The sequence below is a fragment of the Kryptolebias marmoratus genome, linkage group LG1 (genome assembly GCF_001649575.2).
Source record: "Kryptolebias marmoratus isolate JLee-2015 linkage group LG1, ASM164957v2, whole genome shotgun sequence".
Classification (NCBI taxonomy): Eukaryota; Metazoa; Chordata; class Actinopteri; order Cyprinodontiformes; family Rivulidae; genus Kryptolebias; species Kryptolebias marmoratus.
In genome coordinates this window covers 10,704,427-10,731,994 of record NC_051430.1, presented here as the reverse complement: position 1 = coordinate 10,731,994, position 27,568 = coordinate 10,704,427, and the positions used below count along the sequence as shown (strand labels likewise).

The window sequence follows — 27,568 nt, the reverse complement described above, 5'->3', positions numbered from 1 at the left end:
ACCCCCGCCGCCTCCTCCGCCAGCTCCGTCCCAGCTATGCAACAGTTGGCCGAGTGTGCTGCCTGTCACAGCTTGAGCCGGGGAACACACGTAACACAACCTGCCGACTGGGCGGCAGCACTCAGCATCTCCGAGGAACAACTCAAGCCTGATGGCTCCAATCCTATTAGTAAGGAGAGCCATAGTAATCACAGATGGGGTCATCATACGCCGCCGCCGCCACCCCCACTAGCTGCACTTTTTATTTCCCCCACTCAGCTCGGAACGGAAACAGTTGAAATGAAAAAAAAAGGGGGGGGATTTACTATAAATGCCCGATGTTGCGCCGTGAAGAGCTGCGTCTCTTTGTGGTGAAACTCCCTCCTGATAAACTTTGTCCCACAAAAGGTGCAGCCACGGCGCCTTCGACGGTTAGGACATGGCGGGAAAACTGAAAGGGCACGCAGAGGGACAACGAGCCGAGCAGCAGCCGTTACGTAAATCACAGTGAGAGACCTACACTGGTCTGAACTGGACCGCATCTGTCCCTCAGCACAATAAATTCCTCTGCAGCACCGTATTTGCTCTTTAGCCTCACGGCTGTGCAAAGCTCTGCTAATTCCAGCGCCGGAGCGGTTCAGTCGCTCACAGCATGGCACATTCTTTCTGTTGTCAGTGGAGAACTTTTCTCTCCCCCCCCCACCCCTCTCTAACAGGATAACCTGAATCAGGGGAGGAAGGAGTGAGGTGGGGTGGGTGGGTGGTGGGTGGGGGGGTGAGGAGGAGGAGGAGGCTGCGACGCTCACCATCCAGCGCCTGAGCTCTCTCCGCACACTCGCCGAGGCCTTCGACGGACGCCACCAACAAACACACAAGAGCCGAAAGAGGCCCCGCCGCGGGCAGCGCACAGATAACGCCCATGAGTTTAGAGAAAAAAAGCTCAAACTTGAACTAAAATAGATCATCTCTATAAAAAAAACTCTTTTGTGTTTAAACTTAATAAGTCGGCGAGAAGATAACCTGTCAGTGTCCCGGCCTCGGCTATTTCACGGCTGCCTTGATTTTTGGTTTTTAAGAAACGATTGCAACTGATGTGCATTGTTATCTTCTCTTCTTTTCTTTGTGACAGAGTCATTTTTCAACTGTGGAAATGTGTGTGTGTGTGTGTGTGTGTGTGTGGGGGGGGGTCTCTATGGAAACAAACCCCATGGTGAGTTAGTGGCGTCCAACCATGATGGCGCTGCTTGTCATAGCTGCCTTGCCCGCAAGTGACACTAAATCAGCAGCGTACTCCAGAACACCAGAAAAACTTTGATCGGTCTGACCTCTCGGTTACAACTCTTTTGCCAACTTTAAGCCAAAAGTCCTCATTTCCTCACGAGTTTCTACAGCAAATAGCCTAGATTCGCAATCTCCCCAACGTCCATTTGAAGACTTGAGAAGGTTAGACGCTCAGAGCACAAAAGGGGGGGAAGAAGAAATAGCCTCCCCTCATTTCAATACAGTGGCTAACCCGCGACCAATCACAACTCCCGACTGAAGGAGAGAGGCGGGGGCATTGGTCCCTATGGCGACCAACAGGCCACATTGTTCCCAGACCGGCCCACATTCATTACTGACAAAAAGATACACACACAGTCACACACACTCTGCAACACAGGCCATTAATACACTCTAAGTTGCAATTCACGCAGGTGGAAAGGGCCTGAATGCGCCGCGCCGACCCGGCCCTCGCCGAGCTCGCGATTTTATTCTCAGGAAGCTTGGCAGAGTTTGATAGTCGCTGCTTTCACACCTTGATGGTTTCAGGTTGCATTTACTTGTTCCGTTGAGAAACTTTTTGTTAGCTCAATTCAAGCCCTTGGGGACAGAGAGGGGAAGAAAAAAAGAAAAAAAGAAAAAAGAAAGTCTCAATTCCCTCTTCCAGGAGGCCGAATCAAAGACTGGCAGTGAATGCAACCCTGTCCTGGTTCCCTTGTTTCTATGGAAATTGACACTGGGTGACATTTTCTTGCCTTGTTTGGCAGAACTGAGACGAGAGAAGACTTTCTCCCAAGTGTCGACTAATGACTTTATCGTCTAAAGTGCTTTCCATCTGAGGTGCAGCAGCAGATGCCAGGCCGCGTATTAATGACCCAGGAGGAGAAAAGCATCAGCGCAGCGGAACCCTAGGTAAACCCTTAGGAACCCTTCGTAAACACACTAAAATGTGGCAATGTTACACCTTTCGGGCGGATTATCGTAAAATCCACTAATCAAACACTGTGCAACGGGATTAGCCAGCGGTGGGAGGTAAACACAGAGAACTCACTGTTTTGGAGTCCAGCTCGTGCCTGGTTTGGGCCAAAACTTTATCCACGCCCGCCTGATCCACAAAGGTGACGAACCCGAAGCCTCTGCGGACGTGAGAGGAAGAGAGAAGGTATTAGTGCCGTTGACGTGTAATGATACATTATGAGCGGAGAGGAATCACAGAGGGCAGATAAACTTTCAGCTTCGGCTGGAGAAGCCGGGCTCGCGGCTCCCCTCACCTCGAGCGCTTGGTAACCGGATCTCGCATCACCATACACTCCTTCACCTCGCCGTACTTGCAGAAGTACTCCTTCAGACCTTCTGGAAAACAAACAACAACAACAAAAAAAAAAAACAGAGACGACGAGAAGATGCAGTCAGGCCATAGGAGAAATATCACCTTTTTTTGACTAAGTTTGCAAGAACTTTGGTCACTTTTGTTGGAATTAAAAGTACCAATCACCAAACATTATCAGGACTCAAAAAAGCTTCAAATGGCTAAAAAACAACAACAAAAAAACCCTAAATACACTCTCTCATTATATTACAAATCTCGATAAATTCAAATGAGCTTTTATGAATCACTCAGTCTACTGCGTTCCTGAATGGGGGCATTCATTCAGGAGCAGGTTTCAGATGTAAAATTAAAACAATAAAAAAATTGAAAGCAAACAGACATTAACAAATACAGCTTTCCCCAAAAGTATTCCACTGGTTTCATCCAACCCATGCAGTGATTTTTTTGTTTTTGTTTTTAAAGACATGATGACATTTGAGCAGAGCTAGAGCTGGAAAAAGATTTACCTTGTGTTGTTTGCCAGCTCAGTCCGCCTATGAACATTTTGCTGTGAAAAAAAAAAACAAAAAGAGAAAATGTTCAGACTTTCACCTTCAGGAAAGACGGATTCAGTGAGTTTTAATGTTTATTCGCGCTCTCCGGCATGACAAAGTTGTTACTGAGGTTTCCAGAGCAGTCGTGGAGCTCCAGGCGGATTTTCAGTCCCATCTCTGATGTTAGGCTGCGTGTGTGTGTTGAGGTGTGTGTGAGTCTGAATACCAGGTTTGTTTCTGAGGTGTGTGTGTGAGAGAGAGAGCCGAACGGCGACAGAAAAGTTTGAAAAACAAAGTTTTTTTTTTAAATTTTCCATTACCAGGGGTCGTGTGGGGAGTCCGTGGTGGACAGGCTGCTCTGGCTCCCTTCCGTCTCCATTCCGTGTCCTGGCGGTGTGTGTGAGAGTCTGGCTGCTGCCGCCGCTGTGTATCCGCGCGCGCGCCTGTGTGTGCGCGAGCGTGTGTGCGCGCGTGCGCGTGTGTCCGAGCCGAGCGGGAGGACAGGCGGAGACAGAGTGAGAGGAGCTGGGCGGGTTTGGCCCGGGGTGACAGAAAGGGGAGCGGACCAGATGCAGACCGGGACAGACTCCACCTCCTCCCTCCTCTCATCCCTCCAGCACCGACAGCCGCTCCGCTCCGGCGTCGAGCCGGCAGCCGTCAGAGACGCGACTTCCGGGGGCGGACCTTCAAAGTAAAAGCGCGGTGGAGCGCCTTTTAGAGCCACCTTTTCTTTAAGTTCAGTTCTATTCGGGTTTCTAAATCCTAGTTAGCTTATTATCAGTTTATTATATCTTATTATCTATCTGATATCATCCTCAGTTTTTCTTTAGTTTGAACTAGTATGACTTGTGTTCCTAGCTTAGTTTTTCATCTGTTTATGTTCATTTATTTTATTTAGATTATTAATGTTTTAGATAAGTTTAGTTTAGCTTTTTATATTGTGTGTGTTTTCATGATGACTTTGTATTTTTGTGTTTTCACACTTTGAACCGCCTTGTTGCTTAAAAGTGCCATTTCAAGGAATTTGACTTGACTTGACTTGAGTGTTTCTCCAGCTGTTTTATTTTCTAAAACAAAACTCATAAGTGTCACACATCAATTGAAGGGAAAATAAAACTAAATCTGTATCACTCATAGAACCTTCTTGTATTTTGCATTTCCACTGTCTGACACAGACGATGACCCTATGAAGCAATGGAGAGAGCTACGAAAGAAAATCAAACTGAGTGCAGCTACAGGGCTCGGTTATTTCCAGTCAGATGGGTCTAAAACTTACAAGAAAACACAAACTAAATGAGAAGGTTATTAATGAGAGACTTACAGTTAAATCAAGGATGATGTCAAGACTACAGAAGAGGGGAAATATTAACAAAGAAATATTCCTTTAAAATAAAAACCCAAAACAAAAGAAACTAAAAGCAAATAAAAGACTCTTCTTCTCAGCTACAACCACATCAAGTTTTTAGTTAATTATTTGTAAAACTGACTGAGTTGTTGCCATTTCTGTGCTTCTAAAGGTCAGTAGGCTGTGGCAGCCATGTTGAATTGGGTTGACTCCTAAATTGAATCAGTTGTATCTGATGATTATTTCTTGCAGGTTTCATTAATATTCATCAGTAGTTCATTTTGCTAACAGACACATGAACACACACACACATTATTGCCCACCACGGAAAAGCCAATGATTAAAAATACTTTTTACATTTTTTTGTAAATTACACTGTTGCTGCTTCCTTGGCATTTATAAGGAAGGTGAAGCTTCTATTGTGAAGAAATGATTTTGTAACTTCCTGTCACTTTCTTGCTAAAGCTGACTATCTTGATTCAATTTCCACATGAGTTCAGATAAAGTTATCACACTTATCTGAGCTGGTATCCTAACTTGTTGAGAGTAGTCTTTTGAAACTGTGCAAACATCACAAGCGACAGGTGAAAGGTTACAGAGAATGTCACTCCAGGCCGGCCTGCACCACGCAAATCACAGCAAAACAGCTTTTTGTATTCAATAATGTAACTGAGCAGCCTGAATTATAGCTCATGGGTTACTACAGAATTATTTTGGAGTATTTAAATCTCCACACAGTCTTTGTTGTCACCTCATGTAATTTAATTCTTGCAATACCCCACAATGTGAAAAGCTGATATGTATCACAGCCCTTCACTCCACTTGCAAGCGAAAATATGTGTCTCTGTTCTAATACGTCTTTCCATATTGCAGACAGGCTTATCCCGTGTGGTATAACAGAAGGTTTGTGTCCTGCGTGCCTATTCATTGCTGAGGGTTTAAGCATTTAATTAGTAGCCACTAAAGCCAGCTTCGGCTAATCTTCTCAACACTGACTCAACATGTGACCTGGTAACTAATGTTAAGGCCGATCAATAGCCCGAGCAGTTCAAACAAAGACAATGACATCTTTGACTTACAGTACAGTACGTCTGAACAGGATGCTGTCCTACGCAAGGCTCAGAGTCAGGAGCAAAGTTTGGAGACTATTTTTGCCTCTTTTTTTTAAATTATTTTACTTTGACCTTTTCCACATTTTGTCTCGTTACGAACACACGCTTCAAAGTGCTTTACTGGGAATTTATGTTATAGACCAGCACAAAGTTGTGCATGATTGTGAGGTGGAAAGAAAAATTTTCAACCCAAAATCTGAAAAGTGTGGCATGCATTTATATTCAGCCCCGCGGAGTCAATACTTTGTGGAAGCAATTTTTGCTGCAACTGCAGCTGCAGGTCTTTTGGGACACATTTCCACCACCTTCTAGCCAGAGACTGACATTTTTTTGCCCAATTCTTTTTTTCATTTTTCTTTTTGCAAAACAGCTCAAACTCAGTCAAACGGGATGGAGAGTGTGTGCGAACAGTTTTCAAGTCTTGCCACATATTCTTAGTTGGATTTAGGTCTGGACTTTGACTGGGCCACTCTAACACATGCTTTGATCCGAACCGTTCTGTTGTAGCTCCGGCTCTGGGTGTTTTGTGTCGTTCTCCTGCTGGAAGGTGAACCTCCAACCCGGCGGCAATTCTTTTGCAGCCTCTAACAGGTTTTCTTCCGGGCATTTCTCTGCATTTAGCTCCACCCGTCCTTCCATCAGCTCTGCCCAGCTTTCCCCTGTCCCCGCTGAAGAAAAGCATCCCCCACGGCATGATGCCGCCACCACCATGTTTCACAGAGGGGGTTGGTGTGTTCAGGGTGATGCGCAGTGTTAGTTTTCTGCTTCGCGTATAGCGTTTTATACTTAGGCCAAAAAGTTTGCATTTGGTCTTCTTCCACATGTTTGCTGTGCTCCCTTCATGACTTGAGTCCAACTCTAAATGGTACTTCTTATAGCTTTAATCTTGCCACTCTTCCATAAATTCCAGATGTGTCGACTTCAAGCTGTCCTTTTACAGATTCTCCCACCTGAGCTGTGGATCTCTGCAGCTCCTGCAAAGTTACCATGGGGCTCCTTGCACTGACCTGTCAGTTTAGGTGGTCTCGGTAAGTTTGCAGTCATGTCACACTCTTTCTGATTTCAGACGATGGACCGAACAGCGACTCAGTGAGACGTTCAAAGCTTGGGATATTGTTTTAAAACCTAACCCTGCTGTAGACTTCAACACCTTTATCCTTGAGCCGTCTGGTGTGTTCCTTGGTCTTCACGATGCTGTTTGACCACTAATGCTCTGTAACAAACCTCCGAGGCCTTCACAGAACAGCTGTATCTATACTGAGATGAAATTACACACGCAAAGACTGTATTTACTCATTGGGTGACGTCTCAGTTGGTTGAGCTGGATTTCAGATCAGGGTACCTGAGTAAAGCGGGCTGAATCCAAATGAACACCACACTTTTCAAATTCTTATTTGAAAGCCACGTGTCATTTTCCCTCTACTTCACAATTATGCGCCGCTTTGTGTTGGTCTATCACATGAAAACCAAGTTACAATACGCTGAAGTTTGCGGTTGTGACGTGACAAAGTGTGGGAAGGTTTAAGGCGTGTGCTTGTGTTTTCAATGCACCGTTCTCCATGACAGGAAGCAAAATAAGTAAATACAGGGCAGACTGTGTCCCCAACGTGTCCCCATAGCTGAACTCCAGGCGCAGATAGTGTAACGTGGCGAGTGCAGACAGATTTAGATTTGTGATTGTCCCCTCCGATGCACTCCATCCTCGTTGAGTGCTGCAGCCAGTGTCCCGCCTGCACACGGATGAGGCTCTGAAAGTGGGACAGAGGCTATTTGGACAAGAATTAGGGGTGTGTTAAATTTCTGCATGCATGATCAATGGGGTTGAATGGAGGGGTTGGGGACGAGGCGCCGGCACACAGAAAAGGGTGAGAGAAAGCTAGCAGTGAGAGGCTGTGAGCAATAGTTGACTAATGAGAGATGGACAGTGCGGATTGTGTCTCATTACTAATCAACGTAGCTTTGAGTTCTCCTGGAGAGGGAAAATGTGAGCTCTAATGTGTTCCTGCATGTGTTCCTTTTTGATAAACCCCGCTTGTGTGGTGCGGCATTAGTCACGACGGTATCTGAGCTGTTGGAAGTCCACACACACTGCCCTCTGTCCGTTTGGGTGAGGAGTTTCCTCTGAATAGCACAATAGGTCTTAATTACAGGTCAGTGGCATGTCTCAGGGAGATAGAGGGAGCTCTGTTACTCTTCCAAATACAGTATAATGCCATCTTCCCAAGGGTGGGGTGGGGTAACAAGAGCTCAACACAAAAAGGTGCTGATAGGCTGAACATGAGAACAGTATAAGGTGATCGAGGCGGAGAAAGTGAGCATTTTAGGCTGAAAAGAGAGAGGAGAGATAAGAGATCCCATTAACTCTCAAAGGGTTCTGCCCATTTAGTTTTACTTTCTTTCCTTTCCAGATCGCACCATCGAACTTATCATTCCTGCCAACTTTCTTTGACAAAAACAAGAGGGGGATGGAAGACAAAGAAAAGTTGGATTAGAAATAAGAAACGATCCAGACAGGAAAATGTGCAGGCAAGTAATATATAAAGCTGAAAACTTTGAGTTTAACACCACCTGTTGGCCCTGCTGAGAGATGCTGATGGGGTCATGTAGAAATATTATAAAGGGTAAAAAATAATAATAAAAACTTTAGAAATGTCCAGTATTTACATTACAGTCACTGTTTTTTATACTATTTGCTGATTGGATCTTCACACTGTTGTTTTTTGGGGGGGTTTTCCGTATGTTTTTCGCAATTTAACTACTTCTGCATACTTTGTGCTGTTTTAGCCATTCATATTTCAAATTGTTCAGCTCATTCAGGAGATGGGTGCTATGAAAATTGTTGTTCGTGACTTTCATACTTTTCAAAAATATTTAAATATTTAACTTTATTTACAAATATTTTCCCTATAGAAATACATTAAGATCCCTTTAAAAACAATTCCTTTCAAAGCTGCTTCAGCATATTTTCCTGTTTGTGCATACTTATTACACTTCATTTATTTTTATTACTAATCTGCCACTTTAAGGTTTCAGCTAGCCTTTTGCTACTTTTATCTTCTAGTTAGCCTTTTGTTAGTTTAGCTTTAAGCTGGACTTTTGATAGCTTTAGATTCTAGCTATCCCTTTGATGCTTTTAACTCACCTTTTGCTGATTTAAGCTCGTGTTTTGCTTCTTTTAACCAACCTTTTTCTACTTTTAACTTCTGGCTCATGTTTTGCTCCTTTTCGTTTTTAGCTAGTGCTTTGCATTTTTTAGCTTTAACAACTTAATTTTATCCATCGATCCATTTTCTGCCACTTATCCATGCTCAGGTTGTGGGGGAAACAGGTCCAGGAGGGAAATCCGGACATCCCTCTCTCCAGCTCCTCCTGGAAGGATCCCAAGGGGTTCCCAGGCCAGAGAGGATATCATCACCTTCTTAAAATAATTGCCCAAGTCATTTTTTGCAATTTTTCAGGAAACACAAAAAACTGAACAATTTGTTGATTGTTGAGATGATTTAGGCAAAAAAATCATTTTGGAAAAAAAAATGACTTAGGCAATTATTTTAAGAAGGTGACGATATGTAATCCTTCCAGTGAGCAGTGTCTGTGGGGTCTTCTCGCTGTGGGACCTGCCAGGAAAACCTCATAAAGGGAGGCATTTGAATCAGACGCTCAAACCACCTCAGCGGACTCCTTTTGATGCAGAGGAGCAGAAGCTCTAATCCAAGCTCCTCATCCCATCTCTATGGATGAGCACTGGGCACCTTATGGACAAAACCCATATCAGCCGTTTGTATCCAGGATCTCGTTCTTTTGGTCATGACCCATACTTCATGGAATGTAGACAAACCAGTAAAAATAGAGCTTCACCCTTCAGCTCAGCTCCTTTTTCACCACAACAGACCGGAGCATCGCTCTCATTACTGCTGACGAGGCCCTGATGTGTCGGTCGATCTCTCGCTCCATCCTGCCATCATTCGTGAACAAGACTTCGAGATACTTAAACTTGACCACTCGAGGCAGAGACTCACCCCCGCCATCTGTTTCATGCGGGGTGAGTCAGTAGTTTAATAAACCAATTTAAAAAAGATTCTTCCTTTCACACTGACCCCTGGCGGGCTCCGTACCCATCTGTGAATCACAAGGTCAAAACAAAAAGAACAAAACTAGAGTTTTCCTAATATAGTACTAATTTTGTTTATTATACTTGGAAAAAATAAGAACATTAAAGCAGCAGTTTTAGCTGGCAATCAACTTTTTTTTTTTACTTTATGGTATTGGGCTTTTGGGCAACATAATAAATTGCACAAAATAAAAGCAAGTGAAGAAAATATGTCTGAATATAGTTTTCTGACTTCTAAAAGAGGACGGACAACATTGTTCGTTAACCTTTGGTACAGACAGGGCCCCCTGCTGAAAGTGGGACAGACTGATGTATAGATGACACAACAGCGCTCTCTACTGGAAACACAGAACAAGAAGTTAAATTTCATCTTGTTCTGCGCCATATGCTCCTCCCTGAGCTTCAAATAACATTTATGAACATTCTCATTTAATGTCACCTAAATACAAATAATGCATAAATGAAATATGTCTTGAAAAAAAAAAACATTGTGTCACAAAAGTGCATTTCCCAGTAAAAATGGAAATATGTTCACAAGCCGTGTAATTTTCATTTTTACAACTTATTTACGTCCTCTTTCTGTGACGTCTCCGATCCGTTCTTCCTAGAAGCACGCTCAAGTCTCAGCAAATGTAACGTTGCTCACTTTTTATTTATTGTTTTTTTTAAATTGCACTTTGGCCACTGCTGGGGCCGGACGGAGTGGGGACAAAGTTCACAGGAGGCTTGTAAGGAGGAGGGGGTGAAGAGGAGGAAGGTTAAAAAAAAAAGAAAATTGACCTTTGAAAGCAAAACAGCAGGTGGAGGGCTAAAACCAGGCAGCTCAAGACACATCAGGGGGAAATTCAACAGGGCAAAAATGAAAGCATTTCTCTTGATTTGAAGAGGGGCCGCTCGTGTAGTGATGAGGCCCGACGCTGGCTGTCATCTGAGCGGGGCAGAGCGTATGTGAGCCCTGTTTGTTTGTGAATCAGAAGTGTTTGTAAGAGACGGGACAAATGGAGGGAGAGGAGAAGGCGAGGGCGGCGAAAGCCAGGCCGAGTCGTCTGACCGCCCTCCAGGAGCAGCTCATCTGGGCCCTGCTGGAGTCCGGACTGTCCCGGGACGTCCTGGTCCAAGCCATGGGGGAACTGGAGCGGGGCAAGACCAGCGCCGGGGCTGAGAGGGGAGAGAAGGGGGACGGAGAGAGCTCCGAGGAGGGAGAAATGGATTTCTCGCCGCCGATATTCCGAGAGCTGGACAAGCTCCCTCCGGACGAGGCGTCCAAACTCAGGGCTGAGGTCGACCGGTTACTGCAGTGAGTACATCCCATAGTTCTCTGAAATCTCCATGGCAACAGCAAAGTCATCCTGAAATGTCTCACCAACTGCTATACAAATGCAGCAGGTTTTTTTGTTCGATACGCTTTTGTAAATTGTGAAGATCCTCAACACTGATTCCTCTTCTTCTTCTTTGCCTCCTGTGTAACAAAGCCAACTTCCTGCCGACAGTTTTTCTAACTACATTCACAACTACTTCCAATATCCAGGGCTCGATTCCCCTCTCTTTCCCCAAATTCTTCCTCCTTTGCATGCTTCTGTTACCCTCTACACAATCTGGCTTCTGAGGCGAATTTAAAGCGGGTTCCTCCTTTGCTAGTTACTAATTACCCACCCCCATCATTCTTCCCGTGCCATTTCTTAATAAATAAGCTATATGCATGCGGGTAGGTGAAGATTAATGGAGCAGGGCTGGTTCATCGGAGACCATGTTTGCATAAGCCTTAAGCAACATTTCTGCGCTCGGTTCAAGACGTAGGAAAATGTAGACTATATGCAAGCACTTCATGTGTGAAAATCTAGTGTGAGTAAAACTTTCCAGAATAACTTGTTCCTAACATGTTACAGCTGGTGTGATGGGAAAAAGTAGCTGCTTAAACTTTTGTAATATTGTGCATTTTTACAACTCTGGATTGAGCGACAGCATTAAAGTAGACCTCATAAACCTTTCACACATTTCTCCCCCCCGCCCGCTCCAGTGATCAGAAAGAGCTGGACTTTGCTCCTGTGTGCTTTTCTCTTATCTCACTCTGTCAATAAGCCCCTCTGCAACTTCCCTCTGAGTGGTTACACTTTGAGTCTAATGTTGTCACAGCCTGTTCAAAGCTTCTCTGTAGAAACTGGTGGCTCTCAGAAATACCCCGAAACACACGCCACGAAAAAAAAACGTGTGCACTCCTGTCCAACAAATGACAATGAGTCTAATGTGTGAAGCTGTGAAAGGCATGAAACGATGAAGGCAGCTACATAAAACACTTAAGGTCCTGCATAAAAAGGGGCATAATTATGATACCAAAATACAGACATGAATACAGACATGACATAACTGAAGTGGATCACAACAACACATCAGTAAATGAGCAATTAGTGTTGGATTATAATTTACATCTGTAGCCACATGTGGTTCTGAGATACTTTAAGGAGAAAAGTAGAAAATTCAAAGTTTAGACTCGTATGTTTTTTATACTTGTGAGACATTTGGAAGTTTACTCAAATTAAACCATCCGAGGCATTTAAAGAGAATATTGTGATTAGTAAAACTGTTGGCACCAAAAACTGCAATCTGACCCAAACTTTAAACGCCTTGTTTTGTAGTTTAGGAGCCAAAAGGTTTGAAAGTGTTTGGTTTAAACTTTGAAGGTGTGTGTTATTATACAAGCATCGTCTCAAAAGCAAATAACCAAAGTGGTCAAAGACTAAAAACATAGTTGATAAGAAAGATAAAAAGGGAAAAATTAAAGAGAAATTTATTTTGAAACTGAAGCACTGACATGCTGTATTGATCTGTTTCACCGAATCAGTTCTTGTTTCTAGAATTTCAAGAATTTTATGTCAATTTGGCCGCTTCCCTAAAATAACTAAAGCACGAGACTGAAGTAAATGTATGCAATTATTTCACCTCTGCCGCACAGGGAGGACCCCTGGCATGTTGCAAAAATGGTGAAAAGCTACATGCAGCAGCACAACCTACCTCAGAGGGAGGTGGTGGAGTCCACGGGACTCAACCAGTCCCACCTCTCCCAGCACCTCAACAAGGGAACACCCATGAAGAACCAAAAGAGAGCTGCTCTGTACACCTGGTACGTCAAGAAGCAGTGCGAGATCAGCCAGCGTGAGTACACAAGCTGCCTTGGGCAATAACGCCGAGCAGTTACCCCTGCTCTAGACTTGCTGGTTACAGACACGTCGTTTCCTTCCAGAGTTCACCAACGCCAAACACGGCCTTGCACCTGCAGAGGAGCAAGGAGAGGACACCAAGAAGGGACGGAGGAACAGGTTCAAGTGGGGTCCAGCATCCCTGCAGATCCTCTTCAATGCCTACGAACGACAGAAGAACCCCAGCAAGGAGGAAAGAGAGGGGCTGGTGGAGGAGTGCAACAGGTGGGGCAGGCATTTTGGCAGCTATGTCCTAAACAGACATCTGTGTCAGATTAAATCTGCAAATTTTCCAGGCATTTGAATTCACGTATTTACTAGATTAACCATCATCTAATCTAAAAATAGAGGACTGATAGATCTGAAAGCATCTTTTTCCATTTGTGATACGAAGCACTTCTGCCATCTTAAATATTCTTCAGCTGCTGTTAAGAGTCAAGACTGCTGAGCTATTTTTGGTAACGAGAAAAGTCAAGAGTGTATATCCTTAAAATGGGAAGCCATGCATCAGTGAGCGCTCTTCCCTTTTTCAGGGCGGAGTGTCTCCAGAGGGGGGTGTCTCCCTCCCAGCTTGCTGGCCTGGGCTCCAACCTGGTCACCGAGGTTCGAGTGTACAACTGGTTCGCCAACCGCCGCAAAGAGGAGGCCTTCCGTCACAAGCTGGCCCTCGACACATCTTTCACCTCCCAATCAGCGTCCTCCTCTAATCCCGCCCTTCCACCGAGTCCAGAGCATGGTAAAACCTCCTAATCGAAGCCACATATATTAGACTCCGGAAACGCGACCGTTCTGGCTCTGGTACCGACCCGTGTTCTTCTCCAGGTGTGAAATACAGCCAGCAGATTTCGTGCGACGCGGTCGGCTCAGCTAGAAACAGCGCCGGAGAGCGAGTGGGGCGTCTTGTGGTCAGTCCTATCCAACTGGAACCCAGCCACACACTCCTCGAGACCCATAACCCGAAGCTGGTGAGTGCGCGCTCCTTCACTCCTTAGTGCACGTATCTGTCGTGGTGACATGACGTCACGCTCCCCCTCCTGACTGCAGGTGTCCAGCAACGGCCCCCTGCCCCCAGTAAGCACTCTGACCTCCCTGCACAGTCTGTCCGCCTCGCCCGCCTCCTCGCAGAGCCTCATCATGGCTTCAGTGCCAAGTGTCATGAGCCTAGGAGAGTCCTCTCTTCTCATTGGTAAGGCAGACTCCTGCTTTTATTTTGTGGGGAACAAACAAAGGAAGTTCCTAAGAGTAACGTCTGGCCTTTTACAGGATTAGCTTCCACGCAGCCGCAGACCGTCCCGGTCATAAACAACATGGGAGGTTTCACAACTCTCCAGCCCATCTCGTTCCAGCAGCAGCTCCATGGCTCCCACCAGCAGCCGTTATCACAGCAGCTTCAGGGTCACATGGCTGCCAACCCCTTCATGGCAACCATGGCTCAGCTGCCGTGTCACAGTAAGACCCCCCCCCTCCCTCCGTGACACGACTTCAGCCTAACCTCTTAGAGCGAAAGACTGAATCGCCTTCCCTCGTTACAGTGTACAAGTCGGACTCGCCTCAGTACCACTCATCCAGTCTGCTGTCTCAAGCCATGGTCATCGCTGACGGCAGCAGTCTGGGGACCCTGACCAGCCTCGCCGCGGTCAGACAGGTACTGGTTCTGACGGTTCTGTCACAGCCTTGAGAGATCAATCTTTAAATCCCGCCGAACTTTGTTTTGGGTAGATTCTCACGACAGATCCCGAGGACGGGACGGACTCGCCTTTACAGGAAGACTCATTACACCTGCAGCCGCACACGCCTGTGCCAGGTACGACACACAAATCACCGAATCAACACTTTACTCGCACTGAAGTTTTAGCAGAAGCACGACTGCAGATGGGTGCTGATGTGTCAAAGTGTAGACCAGCCACTTACAGTTTACAGCTGGAGCAGAGGGGGAAAAAATAAATCCAAATCTGTTTTATCACACAAAAAGTACTGTACATTTTATTAAAAAGTAGCAAAATATAACTGATCAACTGTTTAAATTTATTTCTTCAAGTTTTATTTTTCCAAGATTAATGCCAATTCTGAATGTGAAGCCAGAAACAGGTAAAACTGTGTAGAGCTGCCCGATATTAGAAAAACTTGCGATGTGCAATATTATTATTACTGTGATGACAATATCAGTCGCGATAAACCCACAATTTCCTCTCTTTCTCTTCCATTATCACCATCATCTAAACTAGGTGGGCCTTACGGCCAGGGAAAGTCCATCGGGTTGATATCATTAGCATGCAGGACATGAATGCATGGTACTTTCAATATAATGGTCTGTTATTTATTGGAGTCCAAGCAGTCCTTTGCGAGACTCATGTTGCGTTCACTGAAACTGCGACAACGAGAATTTTTGACATATTGTGCAGCTCTTATTCCGTGTAATAAAAACAGATAAACAATGGGAAAGAAACATTGAATTAAAAAGAGCCTAAATCTTCACAAATCAGTAGTTTTTTCTTTTTAAGAAAAACTGGAGGTCAACTTAAGATTAAATACATCCTCTAAATGTTTTATACAGACTACCAAAGTTCATTAAAAGAGATCTTACAGGATCTGTTGGCGCTCAGAGTATGTGTTGAGAACGACTCAACTACAAACACACAAAGTTTTAGCTCAATATCTGTAAAAAACTGTTGAATTATAGCCATTTTGTCTTTGCTATGGTTGCTCAGCTGTGGCGGCTACCTCGGACAGGGTTGACGCCAAAAGTTAAATCAGTTGTAGACGTTCGTCCATTGAGTACTTTGAGTTTCATCCATATCTGTACACTGGTTCATGAGATACTTTGCTGATGCTACAGACAAAAACCTTAAACTTCAGGCAATGATCAATTGTGAAACTGATTCTGATATGTAAGAGTTTCAATCTCTAAATCTAAATTCTCCTACTGTGCAGATGTCAGTTGAGAGCTGCTGTATTTATGTGTCTCAAAGCACAGCTCACAGCTGTTTTTTTTTTTCAAATGATTGTATCATTTGTGACTTTCTGGCCATGTTTTGATAAAATCTGATACCGCCCCCCCAATCTCACTTTTGTTTTCAGCTTCTTCCGAGAGCCTGGAGCTGTATCCTTCCTCTCAGATGGCAGAGCGCCATCAATCCCACATCCTCTCACCTTCACCGACAGACATTAGCTCCTACATGCCAACACAAATGGTCTCCACAGCGCAGTGAGACTTCCCCGGCAACGCGGCATCTCCTGCCTGGTCGGCTGGACCCTGAAAGCGTGACGGTCTTTGGAAAGGACGGCTACCTGTGGAGAGCATCGCCCCCCGCTCTCCTCCTCCTCTTCCTCCATAAAGAAAAACCCTGGAGATGGAGGGCCACAACGAGGATGTGCCTGATTCAAACTCTGTCCAGCTGAAACCACGACAGAAGAAATTCACCACTGAAGCGGCAAAGAATTAACTCAAGATCAATAACAAAGATGCGCCTTTTTTTATTCAAATGTGTTGTAATATTCAAAAATTATAAATTCAAGAGAAATTTGGAACTTGCATGCCACGTGAGTTTGTTTCGTCTCAAAATGCTTTCTACGAAAATGACTGTTTCAAACGTCTGCAAAGTTGTTGTTTTATTTACAAAGCGAGTTTCTCTGTTATTATCCACATATTTAGAAAAATACCAAAACCATCCACTTACTTTGACACGGCATGGAAGAACGACACGAATGCCCTGAAACTGTAAACGTTAGCGATAAAAACTCAGTTCAAAGGTTCTTCCTCTGGGTTTTCTTTTTGCTTCCTTTTCTTTTTCCGTTTCGCCCTGGCTTGCTCGTGTTCTTGCTCCGAGTTCCTGCTCAGTCCGTCGCTTTGATCGGGAGCGGAACCAGCGGAGTCCGCCTGCTCGCTCTCTTCCTCGTTCCGTTTCTTCCTTTTCTTGAGATACTGACCCTCTCCTTCGACTTTGTTCCTCTTCTGTACTTTTCCCAAGCCGGGAGTCTCTGTTGACGAAGGCGTCCGCGAGGCGGGGAGGAGTGTCGCCGAGGGCAACAGATCTTTCACGGACACCGCCGCCTCCCTCAGCCTCGTCTCCATCTCACTGTCGCTGTCGCTGCGAGAGGCAGAAAGACGATGGATTGCTACACGAAAGAGTGCAAAAGATAATTGAGTTTGGAAAAACTAAAAGTAAAGGCGAAGAACCTTGAGCTGGGAGCAGGCCGACGCCTCACAGGAGCTGGAGGAGGAGGAGGATCCGTTTTCTGTCCCGGGACGGATGTAGAGAACAGACGGAATCCTAAAATGAAAAAAAAAAAGATTAAAGACACAAAAACTTCTCAAATAAGTCAAATCTGCTAAGAGAGTCAAATATTTTACCTTCATCCTGATTCTCGTGATCGCAGTCCGTCGGTTCCAAACCGTGTGGGGTTTCAGGCTGCATCTCTGAAATGCAACTTCCAGATAAAAGACACGGATTCAAATCCGGATTTCTCAAAACCACCGCTACAACCTGCGCTGTTCAGGAAGTTACCTGTTGAGGAAATGTTGCAGCTTTTTAGCCACGTGTGTCTGAAACCCTCTGGTGACCTGGAGCTCGTTGCCATCATGCTCATGGTCAGCCACAACAACCCTGAGGAAGGCCAGGATGTTATTAAACTGCTTTCATTGCTCAGACATATTTGGATTAATTCACACATTTCGCTATGCACTGTTCATGACCCAATGTCATATTTGTATTATTAAAAACTCACTGCCTTCATGTAACTGGACCTAAATTTTGATAATGAACAGGATGCTTGAATCTCTTTTCAAAGTGGGGAACAGAAACAGATTTTGTATCATATAGCTGTGAAATTTGTGAATACTGACAGCAACACTTACCGTTTTGACTTTTTCACATCGCTGTCTCCATCTTAAAAACAAACAAATAAATGTACTGAACTATATCAGCTTGCTCAGGTGTTTGCTGTAGTTAAAGAGTCGTGTAAATGTACGTCTTCGGCTGGAATAATTAATAAAGTTAAATATATTAACTTCGTCCTTCGTCCGCCAACATGAACATTTTACCTTTTGTTTTGTTCGCCTGTGTTTCCCAGACTGCCTCCCGACATCTTTTCAGCTCTTCGTCGTCGCTGCTGCTTGAACCTTCCTGCGTCTTTCCAGCGGGCGCCGCCATATTGAAGCACGTGGCCGCCTGTGTTCGTCTGTTTTCAGCGGAGGATTCTGGGAGATGTAGTCTTTTTTTTGTGAATGTCGTTCGGCCCAAACAAAATGCTTTTCTGAGATAAATTGAAGCATTTAGAGGTAAAACTTACTGTAGATATTACTTTTCGAACTCAAAAGCAAAAAAGAGAAACACACATTAAAAACTAGCACAAGAATAAGCTTTGATAACTATTAAACCTAATAAATGAAAGCCAATGGAGGACATAAATGGTTAAATTTACTCTAAATCAAGCATATTATGCAATATAAACGTTGAATAAAATGTATATTCAGTACATTAATGATATATCTTAGAAAAAGGCTCTTTTACTGTTCAGTTTCCACACATTTTGTGTTGCAAGCTGTAGGATGGCCAATCAAATCCCAAATAATAAGCACAAGATTTTCAACGTTGTTTTGCTGTCAGACATTTTTATTTAGAACAACTCTCATAACACATTACTGTGTCACTTGTAAAGTCAGACAATATAAAAAGTGAATAACATGCAGCAGGTAATGAAAAAAAACAACCTTTTCAGTCCCTCACATAGTCCTATAGTGCAGATTTAAGAGTATATGCACTTCTGAAAGCATTTTTAATAAACTATTACTCACATATTCAATGACAAAAGCAAAAAAAAAAAAAAAAAAAAAAAAAGGTCTCCCCAAAACCACCATAGGCGCTGCTAAGCAGCCGTCTAACATACTTCCACTAAATTCGGCTATCAAAATGAGAAACAAATAGATAATGATGCAAAACAAACATTAGGACTGAAATCCCATCTTCTGAGGTTAATAATGGCCGACTAATAATGGCCAGCTCAGTGAAGCCTTAGTGTCCTTTCCAAATGTTAAGAACCACAATCTTCTAAATGTAAATGATTACAATATGAAATGTCTAGATTAGGCTTGAGAACCCCTCCCTACTGCAGCGGTGTTCATTCCTGGTCCTGGAGGGCAACTATCCTGCATGTTTAAGATGTTTCCCTGCTCTTCAGTAGGTCTTTAGGTTCTGCAAAAGCTTGTTAATCACTCAGTCATTCAAATCAGGTGTGTTTAAGCAGAGAAACACCTGAAACATGCTGGACAGTGGCCCTGCAGGACCAGGTTTGGACATCGTTGCTCTATTGTATACAAGGCACCAGAACAAGGCGATATATGTAACAGAGGTGATAAAATAAGGAGCCTAACTTCATTGTGGCTTGCTGCCATCTTTTCTCTTTAGTTAAAGTTTCCCAACATAAAACAGTAAAATAAGACCTTAACTCTGGGAATTCAAGGCACTTTCCTGCTTTACAGCTGTTGATTTTACAATATTGTTGTTTTTAATGAATAATAGGCATTCCAGCTTTTTGGGGCCAGCTTTCAGTAGACGACACCGGTTCAACAGCACCATAGTAAATGGCCGTCAGATCAATTCAACACCGCTTCTATAAAGTAGAGGCTTAATGAATTCAGGACATTTTACAGGAATGTGTGCAAAGTGGCAATGGACTGCACCGACGGATATAGTTTGGAGTAAATGAGCTACAATCTGCCAACAGGCTTGCCTAAAATCCCATCAAGTTTTCAGTCAACCTGTAGTGCCTCATTGAAAATGGCTCCACTCCCGAGCTACATCTCTCTGTGTGGTGCTGTGGGATTTCATCGGAACCCAAGTGCACATCAGGGGAACACAGACTGAGCCACCAGAGTAAAAGGCATACCACGTTTGTGACCAAACTCAGCGTTCAAAAATGAAGGGTCACGGCGCGGCGTTTCCAAATGAAATGAAAAGACAGACAAATTACCGACAGGGGCAACCTCACTGGAGTGAATAAACAAGACATATTAAATGGTAGTAGACACAGACGACATAAAGATCAAGATGTGCTAGGGACTTTCAATCATTTTTTATGCCAGATTTTGAGAGAGGGAACAAATGAAAGAGAAAATTAGGCAACATATTTTAGGCTGAATACAACATCTAAAATTCTGAACATTGAATAGTGTTCCTAAATTAAAATATATTCTATCAAAGGAGACTGGTCAACTTAACGATACCGTAAAAAAAAAAAAACGTATGTGACAAAAAGTGTCACCTAATGTCTAAAATGCTACATATTCTTCTATTAGAACAGATACTGAAAAAATACCTACGTAAGCTCGCTTTTCCATACAGGAAACCCAGTTGTCGCTTGCAAAAGTTAGTTCAGATAAACACACACTGAGAACATCTGTGTTTGTGTAAATTATATTCCAACTAACCCAGTTTACAGGACGTATCCTGGGCGTCCTGTGTCACAAAGTGTCTCCTTCCAGCAGAGACGGCAAGCAATCTTCAAGGCGTTCAAGCGGTAACTTGGTAGTTTGCAAACTAAAACACTTAAAAGACAAAAGCTTCAGTCGAAAATAACAGAAATTATTAACAAAAAAAAAAATCCCTCTAAGGCCTAGAGTTAAACGGATCCATGATTGTTTTTTTTTTTAAATCAGCAGAGGTGGTTTGTTGTTGTTCTTGTTTAGTGTCCACAAAAAATAAAATAAAATACTTCTGTGCCCCCCGAAAGAAAATATATATTTTTTTTTTAGAAAAATGTCATCCAGGATATCTAACTACTGGAAGGTCATGGACCCATTTGTCCCTTCAGAGATTACAGCCCACCGTTGTAGGCATAGTCTGCCTTGTTGTGCATGATTAGTTTGTTGTCCACAAAGTAGAAACTATCTGATTTGGTCTCATAGGGGTGCTCCACCATTTGGCGAACTGGAAGAGGCAAAAAAAAAAAAAATGTTTAGATATATTCTTGTGTAAAAGAGAAGGACCCAACACTAAACGATGAGACTGATTAGAAAACTCACTGAGGTCATCTGGAAGCTGTGGAAACTCGTAAATGTGTTCGCATGTGTTGCAGCTGTTAGGTATGCAAAAGCCAAAGTCGAAGTCGAAGTTCTTGAGGAGGCGCCCCTGGAAGTAATGCCTCTCGATCATACGGAAGCTGTTAATGGGCTGGTCGCCCACCGTGAACTCGACGCTGCAGTCGGGAAGGAGACACAGGAAAGCCCACGGTTTAAAACTGGCTGCGAGGAGACGGGCGAGGCTGAAAACTACGAAGGCAAAGGAGTATCATTTACTTACGTCGCACCAACGGTGCGCAGTTTTAGGAAGGCTGGCGTGAACTGATACCTGACAAAACGCCCCGAACTGGTGTCGACGTCTCCACCCTCCTCCTCTTTCTCCCCATGACCTAACACAAATAACAACTATCACATTAACGCCATCAAGGCAACACGAGAATGACAGGCGAATAGAGCTGTCCTTTTAAATAAATCATTATTCAACGTATCACCAACCAGATTTCCTAGAAAGGCTGAAATAAAACCACCAGCTTTGGTTTGAGGTGGAGTTTAAAAAAGTACACGAACTGACGGAAACATTAACACCTGCCTAATTTTCTTCCCATCGCAATATACAGTCAGAGAAAAAGCACAATTATCGAATCCTTGCCAGGTCTTGCAACAAAACACAATAATTCAAACCTCAGATGAAAAAACATTGCATGACAAATTAAAGGTGTAGCATTCCTTTCGTCCGCCACCTCTTATGCCAGAGTTTCAAACCAACACCATTTTGGGAGTTGTTGGTGATAAGTTTCTGAGAGTTTCATGAAAATCCATCTATTTGGCTAGAACGGCATATGAGCACACACACAAATACACGGACAAAACCATAATTGTCTTTAACAGCGGGTGAGAATTATTCTGTTGTCATTCAACAGAAAACGAGCTAAAGAACAGAAGTAGTAAATGGAAAAAAAATGCCTAATGTCTGTGATTCAGTTGCTTGAAGAACCACATTTAGCAGCGATTAGTGGACCTAATCACTGTCTGTACAACATAATCAGTTTCTCACATTGTTGTGGAGGAATTAAGGTCCACACTACCTCACAAAGCTGCTCCAATTTATTAAACTTTAAAGCATTTATTTAGGAAAAGCTATCTTAAGCCCCTCTCATCTTAATAATACATGCTGCCAAATAAAATGGTAAATGGATTGTGCTTATATAGCTCCTTTCTAGCCAACCAGGCAACTCAAAGCACTTTATAACTCAATCTGTGCCCTCATTTACCCATCCACACATTCATACAGCACTCTGCTGCATCTCTGCAAAGCTAATCTGAATAAATCATTCTACAGAGTCTAATCAGTGCTTTAGATCACAGTCATACACCAATGGGGCACATCAGAGGCAATGAGGGGTTCAGTGTCCTGCCCTGGGGCATTTCGACACGTAGCATACTTGTGGGATCAAACGTCCAACTCTCTCATTGGAGGATGACTGCTGTCAGCACTGAGCCACAGCTGGTTACAGAAACATGTACTCCCTTACATGAAGTAGTAAAATAATGCGAAATTCGTAACATTTTGAACCGTTGGACCTGTCTGTGGCACTGAATGTTTTAGGTAGAAAAAAAATACAGACGTAAACAATGAAAGTAACCCAGACAGAACACATTACTCAGGCGTAAGACTAAAAATCCCCACAGAGAAAAGAAAAGAGTGCTTGGTGACACTGTATCTCATTAACTGCACAATAACTGAACCGCGTCGCCATGTCGGAAGAAAAAAAGGTTAACAAAATTAGCCTTTTACTCAAGTCAGCTTAAACGGTCGTTGCAGAGGGCGTTAATGTTTCACTCACCACTGTTAGGAGGTTTGGCGATCTCAAAGAGCACAGTCCCGGTCTCGAGATCTCTGATTTTGAAACGCGTGAAGTCAATGTTGTAGATGTTGTCCTCGGGTCTGCAAAGATAGTCTGGACCATAAAAAAAAAAAAAAAAAAAAAAGAGAGAGTTCAGGTAAGAAATACAAGTGGGAAATCAACTGACTGACAAGAAGAAGATTTCTGTCTTATTTCATGAAATATCCAATTTTTTTTATTTTTTTTTTTTTACAATGGCTTCTGGTCCAGGAAGCATCCTCAACTAATAGTCAGTAGGTGACAATGTAGACGAGTGTGTGTCTGATGACTAACCAGGAGATTTACGATATGTTGGTGAGTTTAAGCAGGGCGGCTGCTCATTGGGTGAAAGGTAAGAATAACTCAAGGGGTGGCAAATAGAAAGAAGCCGAGAACCCCGATTATTTACTCAAAAAATTCAGTCTTTATTCTCACAGTGGATTAACTGCTTGGCAAAGGCAAGGCAAAAAGAATGAAACAACTGAAGGGGTTTTAACTAAATGACTGGGTTTTAACTGAAAATCCTATTTATTTTAGTTATAAATGATTGTTTCCATGTAAATTGGGTAAGGACGGGAAGAGACAGAAGCAGTCAAATAAGCAACATGACTGAAAACTGACTGCACCGCTGCTACGCCATCTTACAAAGGTTATTTATTGGTTCAAAACATATCCATGGGCCTTAAACATATCAAGAAGAAGCACTATATCTGCACATAGCTAAGGTTTGTACAAAAGAAGATACAGTCTACATACGGATGCTTCATGATAGCGGTACCCCAACTTTTCAAAAACATTTTAAATTCATGCAAGCAGTGGTTTCTAAAGTCCTGACCCCAAGATAAAAGCCCAACTTATCTCCAGAAATCACATCAAATATTAAAAAAAAAGAAATACTACTAGTATATTCTTTGCCCTGATTGTTCAAAGAGAGCAATCAGTAATTACAAATAAATATATAGGCTGTTTGTTGTCAGCAGTTCATTTGCCTAAATGACTTATTACTGCTGTTTTTATAGCCAAACGTTTTCCCCAACAAGTTCTGAAAAGTCTGCCAACCTACTTTCTATAAAAAGTTTGATAATCAGAGAAATGACCTGACTATCAGCAGCCAGCAGCAGACCTTCTGTTTTGTTTACTGAATAAAGTTGATAACATTTCTGTGATTTTAAGATGACCTGCAGCCCATAACATAATACTTCCTCTCCTCGGCTGGACCCAAACAATAACAGAAACAGCATCGCTTATTGAACCTATAAAGTAATTTTTTTTTCACCAGACTTTAAAGGAGTTTATAGACAAGTGCTCACTTAGCACTAGCCACAGTTAGCTCGTGTTCGGCCCATTCAGCGGTGCGACTTTAACATCCGGCGTGAAGCTCAGCAGTCTTAATGTTCACAAACAAAGGTACCTTCCGTGACATCCCGCAGACCCAGGACTTGGTCCGGGGAAATGTCTCTCCCTAAAGCCCGGAGCTCATCTTCTGTGACCACAGGCCACTTGTCCGTGTTGCTGCGCCTCGACTTCAGCTTCCTCAGCATTCCTCCACCGGCCTTTCTGTCCTTGTGGTTCGTCTCCAGGCCGCTGTCTGCCTCCGTCTGCCCCTTGCTGACTGCCTGTGACTGCTTGCTTCGCGAGCTGTTCATCCCGCAGCAACAGAGAAGGAGCTCCGGTTCACGCGAGAGAGAAATTTGTCAAACTGCGGGTGCAATTTCAAGATGGCGTGCAGCGTATACGGAGGATGGAAAAGCGAGCTTGTGATTGGCCGAGAGGCAGAGGAAAGTTGCCATGGTTACCAAAAGGTTGCGAATGATTTAATGCTCAGCTCCTCCCGTTTTCAATTTAAAGGCCCCTTTTTGTGTTCGTTAAAATATGCGATAAGGGCATTTATCTCATGTGCCATATCCTCTAACTGGGGATTTAAATTAACTTTCACGATGTTAGCGTCTTGTCGGGATAACCGCTCCGACGAATTGACAATTATCGTCCTGCCCTGTGTGGGGATTCAAGCGCCTCCAGCGTCGCCGCAGCTGTCCACCAGATGGCGCCGGCGTACAAAGTCCGGGGAAAGTTTTGTTGACGGAAGTTCCCACGAAGAAAACGAGGCGCAGGGATGGTACGGGTAAAGTCGAGGTAAAACGTGCCCTTTTCCTCTCACTTTTTTCTCTCTCTTCGCGGTTCCTTTGTGACGCGTGTCTTGCCTCTGTCGGTAGGTATTTGCTGTGCGAGGTGAATGTGTCGAACAGGAGCGACCTGTTGCTCCTGGATGACCGCGCGGTTGCAGCGGCAGTGAAGGCAGCGGTGGCCCGCATGCATGGGGACTATGGGGCAGCTCTTTGCAGCATCCGGTTCTCCGGTTAGTCATGGGGGCAACGAGTCACAAAGGCACCCCCTGGGATAAAATGTATACATTAGCAGAACAAATCAGTTAAAGATTGCTTTATCTGTAACAGTTCGTTATCTGTCTGTAGACTGCTTGTAGGTGTAATCTGTAAGGCAAAATAATCTCCAAACAGCAGCTGCCAAATGTAGACCAGGCTTCAGGTTCAGTTCGATAAAGTGCTATTCCTACATTTTTGGTGTGTGTGTACCTTCTTTAATCAAAACTACAATAAATAAACAGTACAAACTTGGGCTAAATGAGTCAATACTACAGGTACAAGCTCCAAAACTTTTATTCTTCTGTTTGTAAAAGTTAAGGAAATGTTAAGTTTTGTGGGGAGTTTTCTTCTTCTTGGCATCTGGACCACACTGAAACATGTCCAGTTCATAAACTACAATACCTAGAGAGTTCTAACCTGGTTAAAATTATTCAAAACTAAAAGCATAAACAATAAAACTGTGTTAGTGATTAATGAAATGTTTATTCTATTTAGTAAAATCGCCCCTTTTTGAACTTTCACAAATAGAGCAAATGTTTCACATATCAAACATTTTTTCTTTGTGTATAGATTTAGTTTGGATTTGAAGGGTCTGTCCTGTAGTTTTTGAACTGAACCGGTTCCAGTGTTGTCAGGATGAAAAACAAGCATTCAAATCACCTCTTTTCGACTTTAACAAATAGAATAGCGGTTTCACGAATCACAACGTGTGTTTGATTGATTCTGCTTTAAGTGTAGAATAATTCAGTCCAGGTTTAAAATGTTTAAACTTTGATTTTGTTGAACTAGAGCTGCTTGTAGATGATGCACACACACAAAAATTGTTGGAAAAGCAATTTATCGAACTACCAATTAGAAGCTAAAGTTAGCATTATTAAATGTAGTGGGATTAAACTGGTATTCCTTGTAATCTTATCTCCTAAATAAATAATATGCAGTGCTTTTCTTATGAGGTGTTTTTACTTATTTATTTCAGTCAAATATCTCAATGCACACACTGGAATAGTATTTCTACGTTTCCCCAAAAGATGCTACAAACTCCTGTGGTCCGCTTTGCCTTTCATCACCAGCATTGAAAGTCGACGCCTAACTATTCCATGTTTTCTAAACTGTTTGCACGTGGGAGGTAAGAAAAAAGCACAAACTCACAGTTCATAACAAATCAAAGAAACATTTTTAGCAGTATGGAATGGTGCTGGTTGTGGTCATCCCGTTTAAAGCTTTTACTTGTCTGCAGGAACTATTAGAACGTGTCAGAAGTTTCTGGTCCGATACAACACCAAACAGCTTCATCGAATGCTCCCTAAATGTAAAACTGAAGGTGAGAGATTTGGCTAAAAACTATGTGATGTACTCATACTAAACCCTGAGAGTTTAACACTTCAGTTGTGCAGTGTTTTCTTCTTTGTATTACCTTGAAACCTGTCCAACGGAGTGTTTAAGAATAATCTGAACCATTTCACTAAATGTTCCTTTTAATATATATGTGTGTGTGCGCAGATTACAACATTACATTTCTGTGAAAAATGAGATGTGACTGTTTTCTGCTCTGTTTTCATTCACAGAAGAAAAACAGCAGGTCCGCCAGGCAATCCTGAGCTGCTGTTTACCAGGCGGAAACAAGGAAGAGCTTGAAGATGACTTGGAGAGTGAGGAAGATGAGGAAGACGAGGAAGAGTGACCTCACAAGTGATTGGACGCTGTTCAGATGCCTGGTTGAGGTTATTCTGTTACAAGACTGGAAAGGAAAAACAACGTTATAAAGCATTGTGCTCATAGTTTATTGTAGGTGCTCGGTACACCCGGCGGTATTCTTGTCTGAAACAAAGTGCTGGATGTTTTTGGAAGATGGACACACCTGCAGTATAATCACCCTATTGACACAACTTTCCAAACTCTGAGTTAATAATTCTGATAGTTGTTATCTTGGATGTTTTGAGCCTTCTTGTCACCCATCTAAATATGAAAATGTGGGTGCTATGCATGGAAAGTAGGTAGTTGGTAATACAATATTGGTCTCTCTAAGTGGGCCTTTAAATCAAAATGTATGCCGTTTGTAATGGACTTTTGAGGACCTATGACAATTTTTTATAAATAGTATAACAATCAGTAAATTCAACATGATTGTCACATGTGGTCTCAAGAATCATTTATGGTGAACAGACTGCTTTAGTTTGCTTCAAAATGGAGCTCCGTGTTTGTTCCTCAAAAAAAGCAAATGATGAATCATCTTGTTGTCAGAAATGTAGCTGCTTTCACCCATGGGAGCGCAGAATAAAACAGTCTAATTTTCTGCTGTTTAGTTATTGTGTATTAATATATGTCTTCGGAAGCTGTGTTTTTGTTTTCTTAGTAAAGCGGGGTTATTCCACTGACTTATTTTTGAGTTTTACTAAACTAAATAAAAAAAACCCTATGTACTACAT

The 27,568-nt window shown here is 43.1% G+C and overlaps 5 protein-coding genes across 8 annotated transcripts in view; 2 read left to right on the top strand and 3 right to left on the bottom strand.

Moving 5' to 3' along the window:
• msi1b (musashi RNA binding protein 1b) overlaps positions 1 to 3,645 on the bottom strand; it is an 18,195-nt gene extending 14,550 nt beyond the window's left edge. For 2 of the 4 annotated variants that reach the window (XM_025005607.2, XM_025005606.2), the window contains exons 1-4: positions 3,423 to 3,645; positions 3,076 to 3,116; positions 2,511 to 2,592; positions 2,291 to 2,375 (exon numbers count right to left, since the gene is read on the bottom strand). In XM_025005607.2, the coding sequence (XP_024861375.1) occupies positions 2,291 to 2,375; positions 2,511 to 2,592; positions 3,076 to 3,116; positions 3,423 to 3,481 (267 nt within the window). In that variant the 5' untranslated portion in view covers positions 3,482 to 3,645. The remainder of the gene's footprint in view (positions 1 to 2,290; positions 2,376 to 2,510; positions 2,593 to 3,075; positions 3,117 to 3,422) is intronic. The other 2 variants (XM_017414678.3, XM_017414677.3) reach the window with 2 other exon arrangements.
• A 6,722-nt stretch (positions 3,646 to 10,367) lies between these two features.
• Positions 10,368 to 16,585, top strand: hnf1a (HNF1 homeobox a). Its single transcript, XM_017414703.3, has 10 exons — positions 10,368 to 10,964; positions 12,618 to 12,817; positions 12,906 to 13,086; positions 13,395 to 13,597; positions 13,684 to 13,826; positions 13,906 to 14,047; positions 14,125 to 14,310; positions 14,394 to 14,506; positions 14,581 to 14,665; positions 15,940 to 16,585. The coding sequence occupies exons 1-10, from the start codon at positions 10,666 to 10,668 to the stop codon at positions 16,068 to 16,070; spliced, it is 1,683 nt and encodes a 560-aa protein (XP_017270192.1). The 5' UTR covers positions 10,368 to 10,665; the 3' UTR covers positions 16,071 to 16,585.
• On the bottom strand, positions 16,320 to 18,075 carry lg1h12orf43 (linkage group 1 C12orf43 homolog). The gene is made up of 6 exons (XM_017414704.3): positions 17,903 to 18,075; positions 17,717 to 17,747; positions 17,367 to 17,465; positions 17,213 to 17,289; positions 17,039 to 17,132; positions 16,320 to 16,949 (listed from the first exon to the last, which is right to left on the bottom strand). The coding sequence occupies exons 1-6, from the start codon at positions 18,009 to 18,011 to the stop codon at positions 16,601 to 16,603; spliced, it is 759 nt and encodes a 252-aa protein (XP_017270193.1). The 5' UTR covers positions 18,012 to 18,075; the 3' UTR covers positions 16,320 to 16,600.
• A 119-nt stretch (positions 18,076 to 18,194) lies between these two features.
• Positions 18,195 to 24,522, bottom strand: unc119.1 (unc-119 homolog 1). The gene is made up of 5 exons (XM_017414521.3): positions 24,173 to 24,522; positions 22,723 to 22,836; positions 21,159 to 21,267; positions 20,882 to 21,054; positions 18,195 to 20,786 (listed from the first exon to the last, which is right to left on the bottom strand). The coding sequence occupies exons 1-5, from the start codon at positions 24,405 to 24,407 to the stop codon at positions 20,674 to 20,676; spliced, it is 744 nt and encodes a 247-aa protein (XP_017270010.1). The 5' UTR covers positions 24,408 to 24,522; the 3' UTR covers positions 18,195 to 20,673.
• A 245-nt stretch (positions 24,523 to 24,767) lies between these two features.
• pop5 (POP5 homolog, ribonuclease P/MRP subunit) lies at positions 24,768 to 27,567 on the top strand. Its single transcript, XM_017414680.2, has 5 exons — positions 24,768 to 24,894; positions 24,975 to 25,117; positions 26,119 to 26,268; positions 26,380 to 26,463; positions 26,708 to 27,567. Exons 1-5 carry the CDS (start codon positions 24,875 to 24,877, stop codon positions 26,821 to 26,823), a joined length of 513 nt encoding a protein of 170 aa, XP_017270169.1. The 5' UTR covers positions 24,768 to 24,874; the 3' UTR covers positions 26,824 to 27,567.
• The last annotated feature ends 1 nt before the right edge of the window (position 27,568 follows it).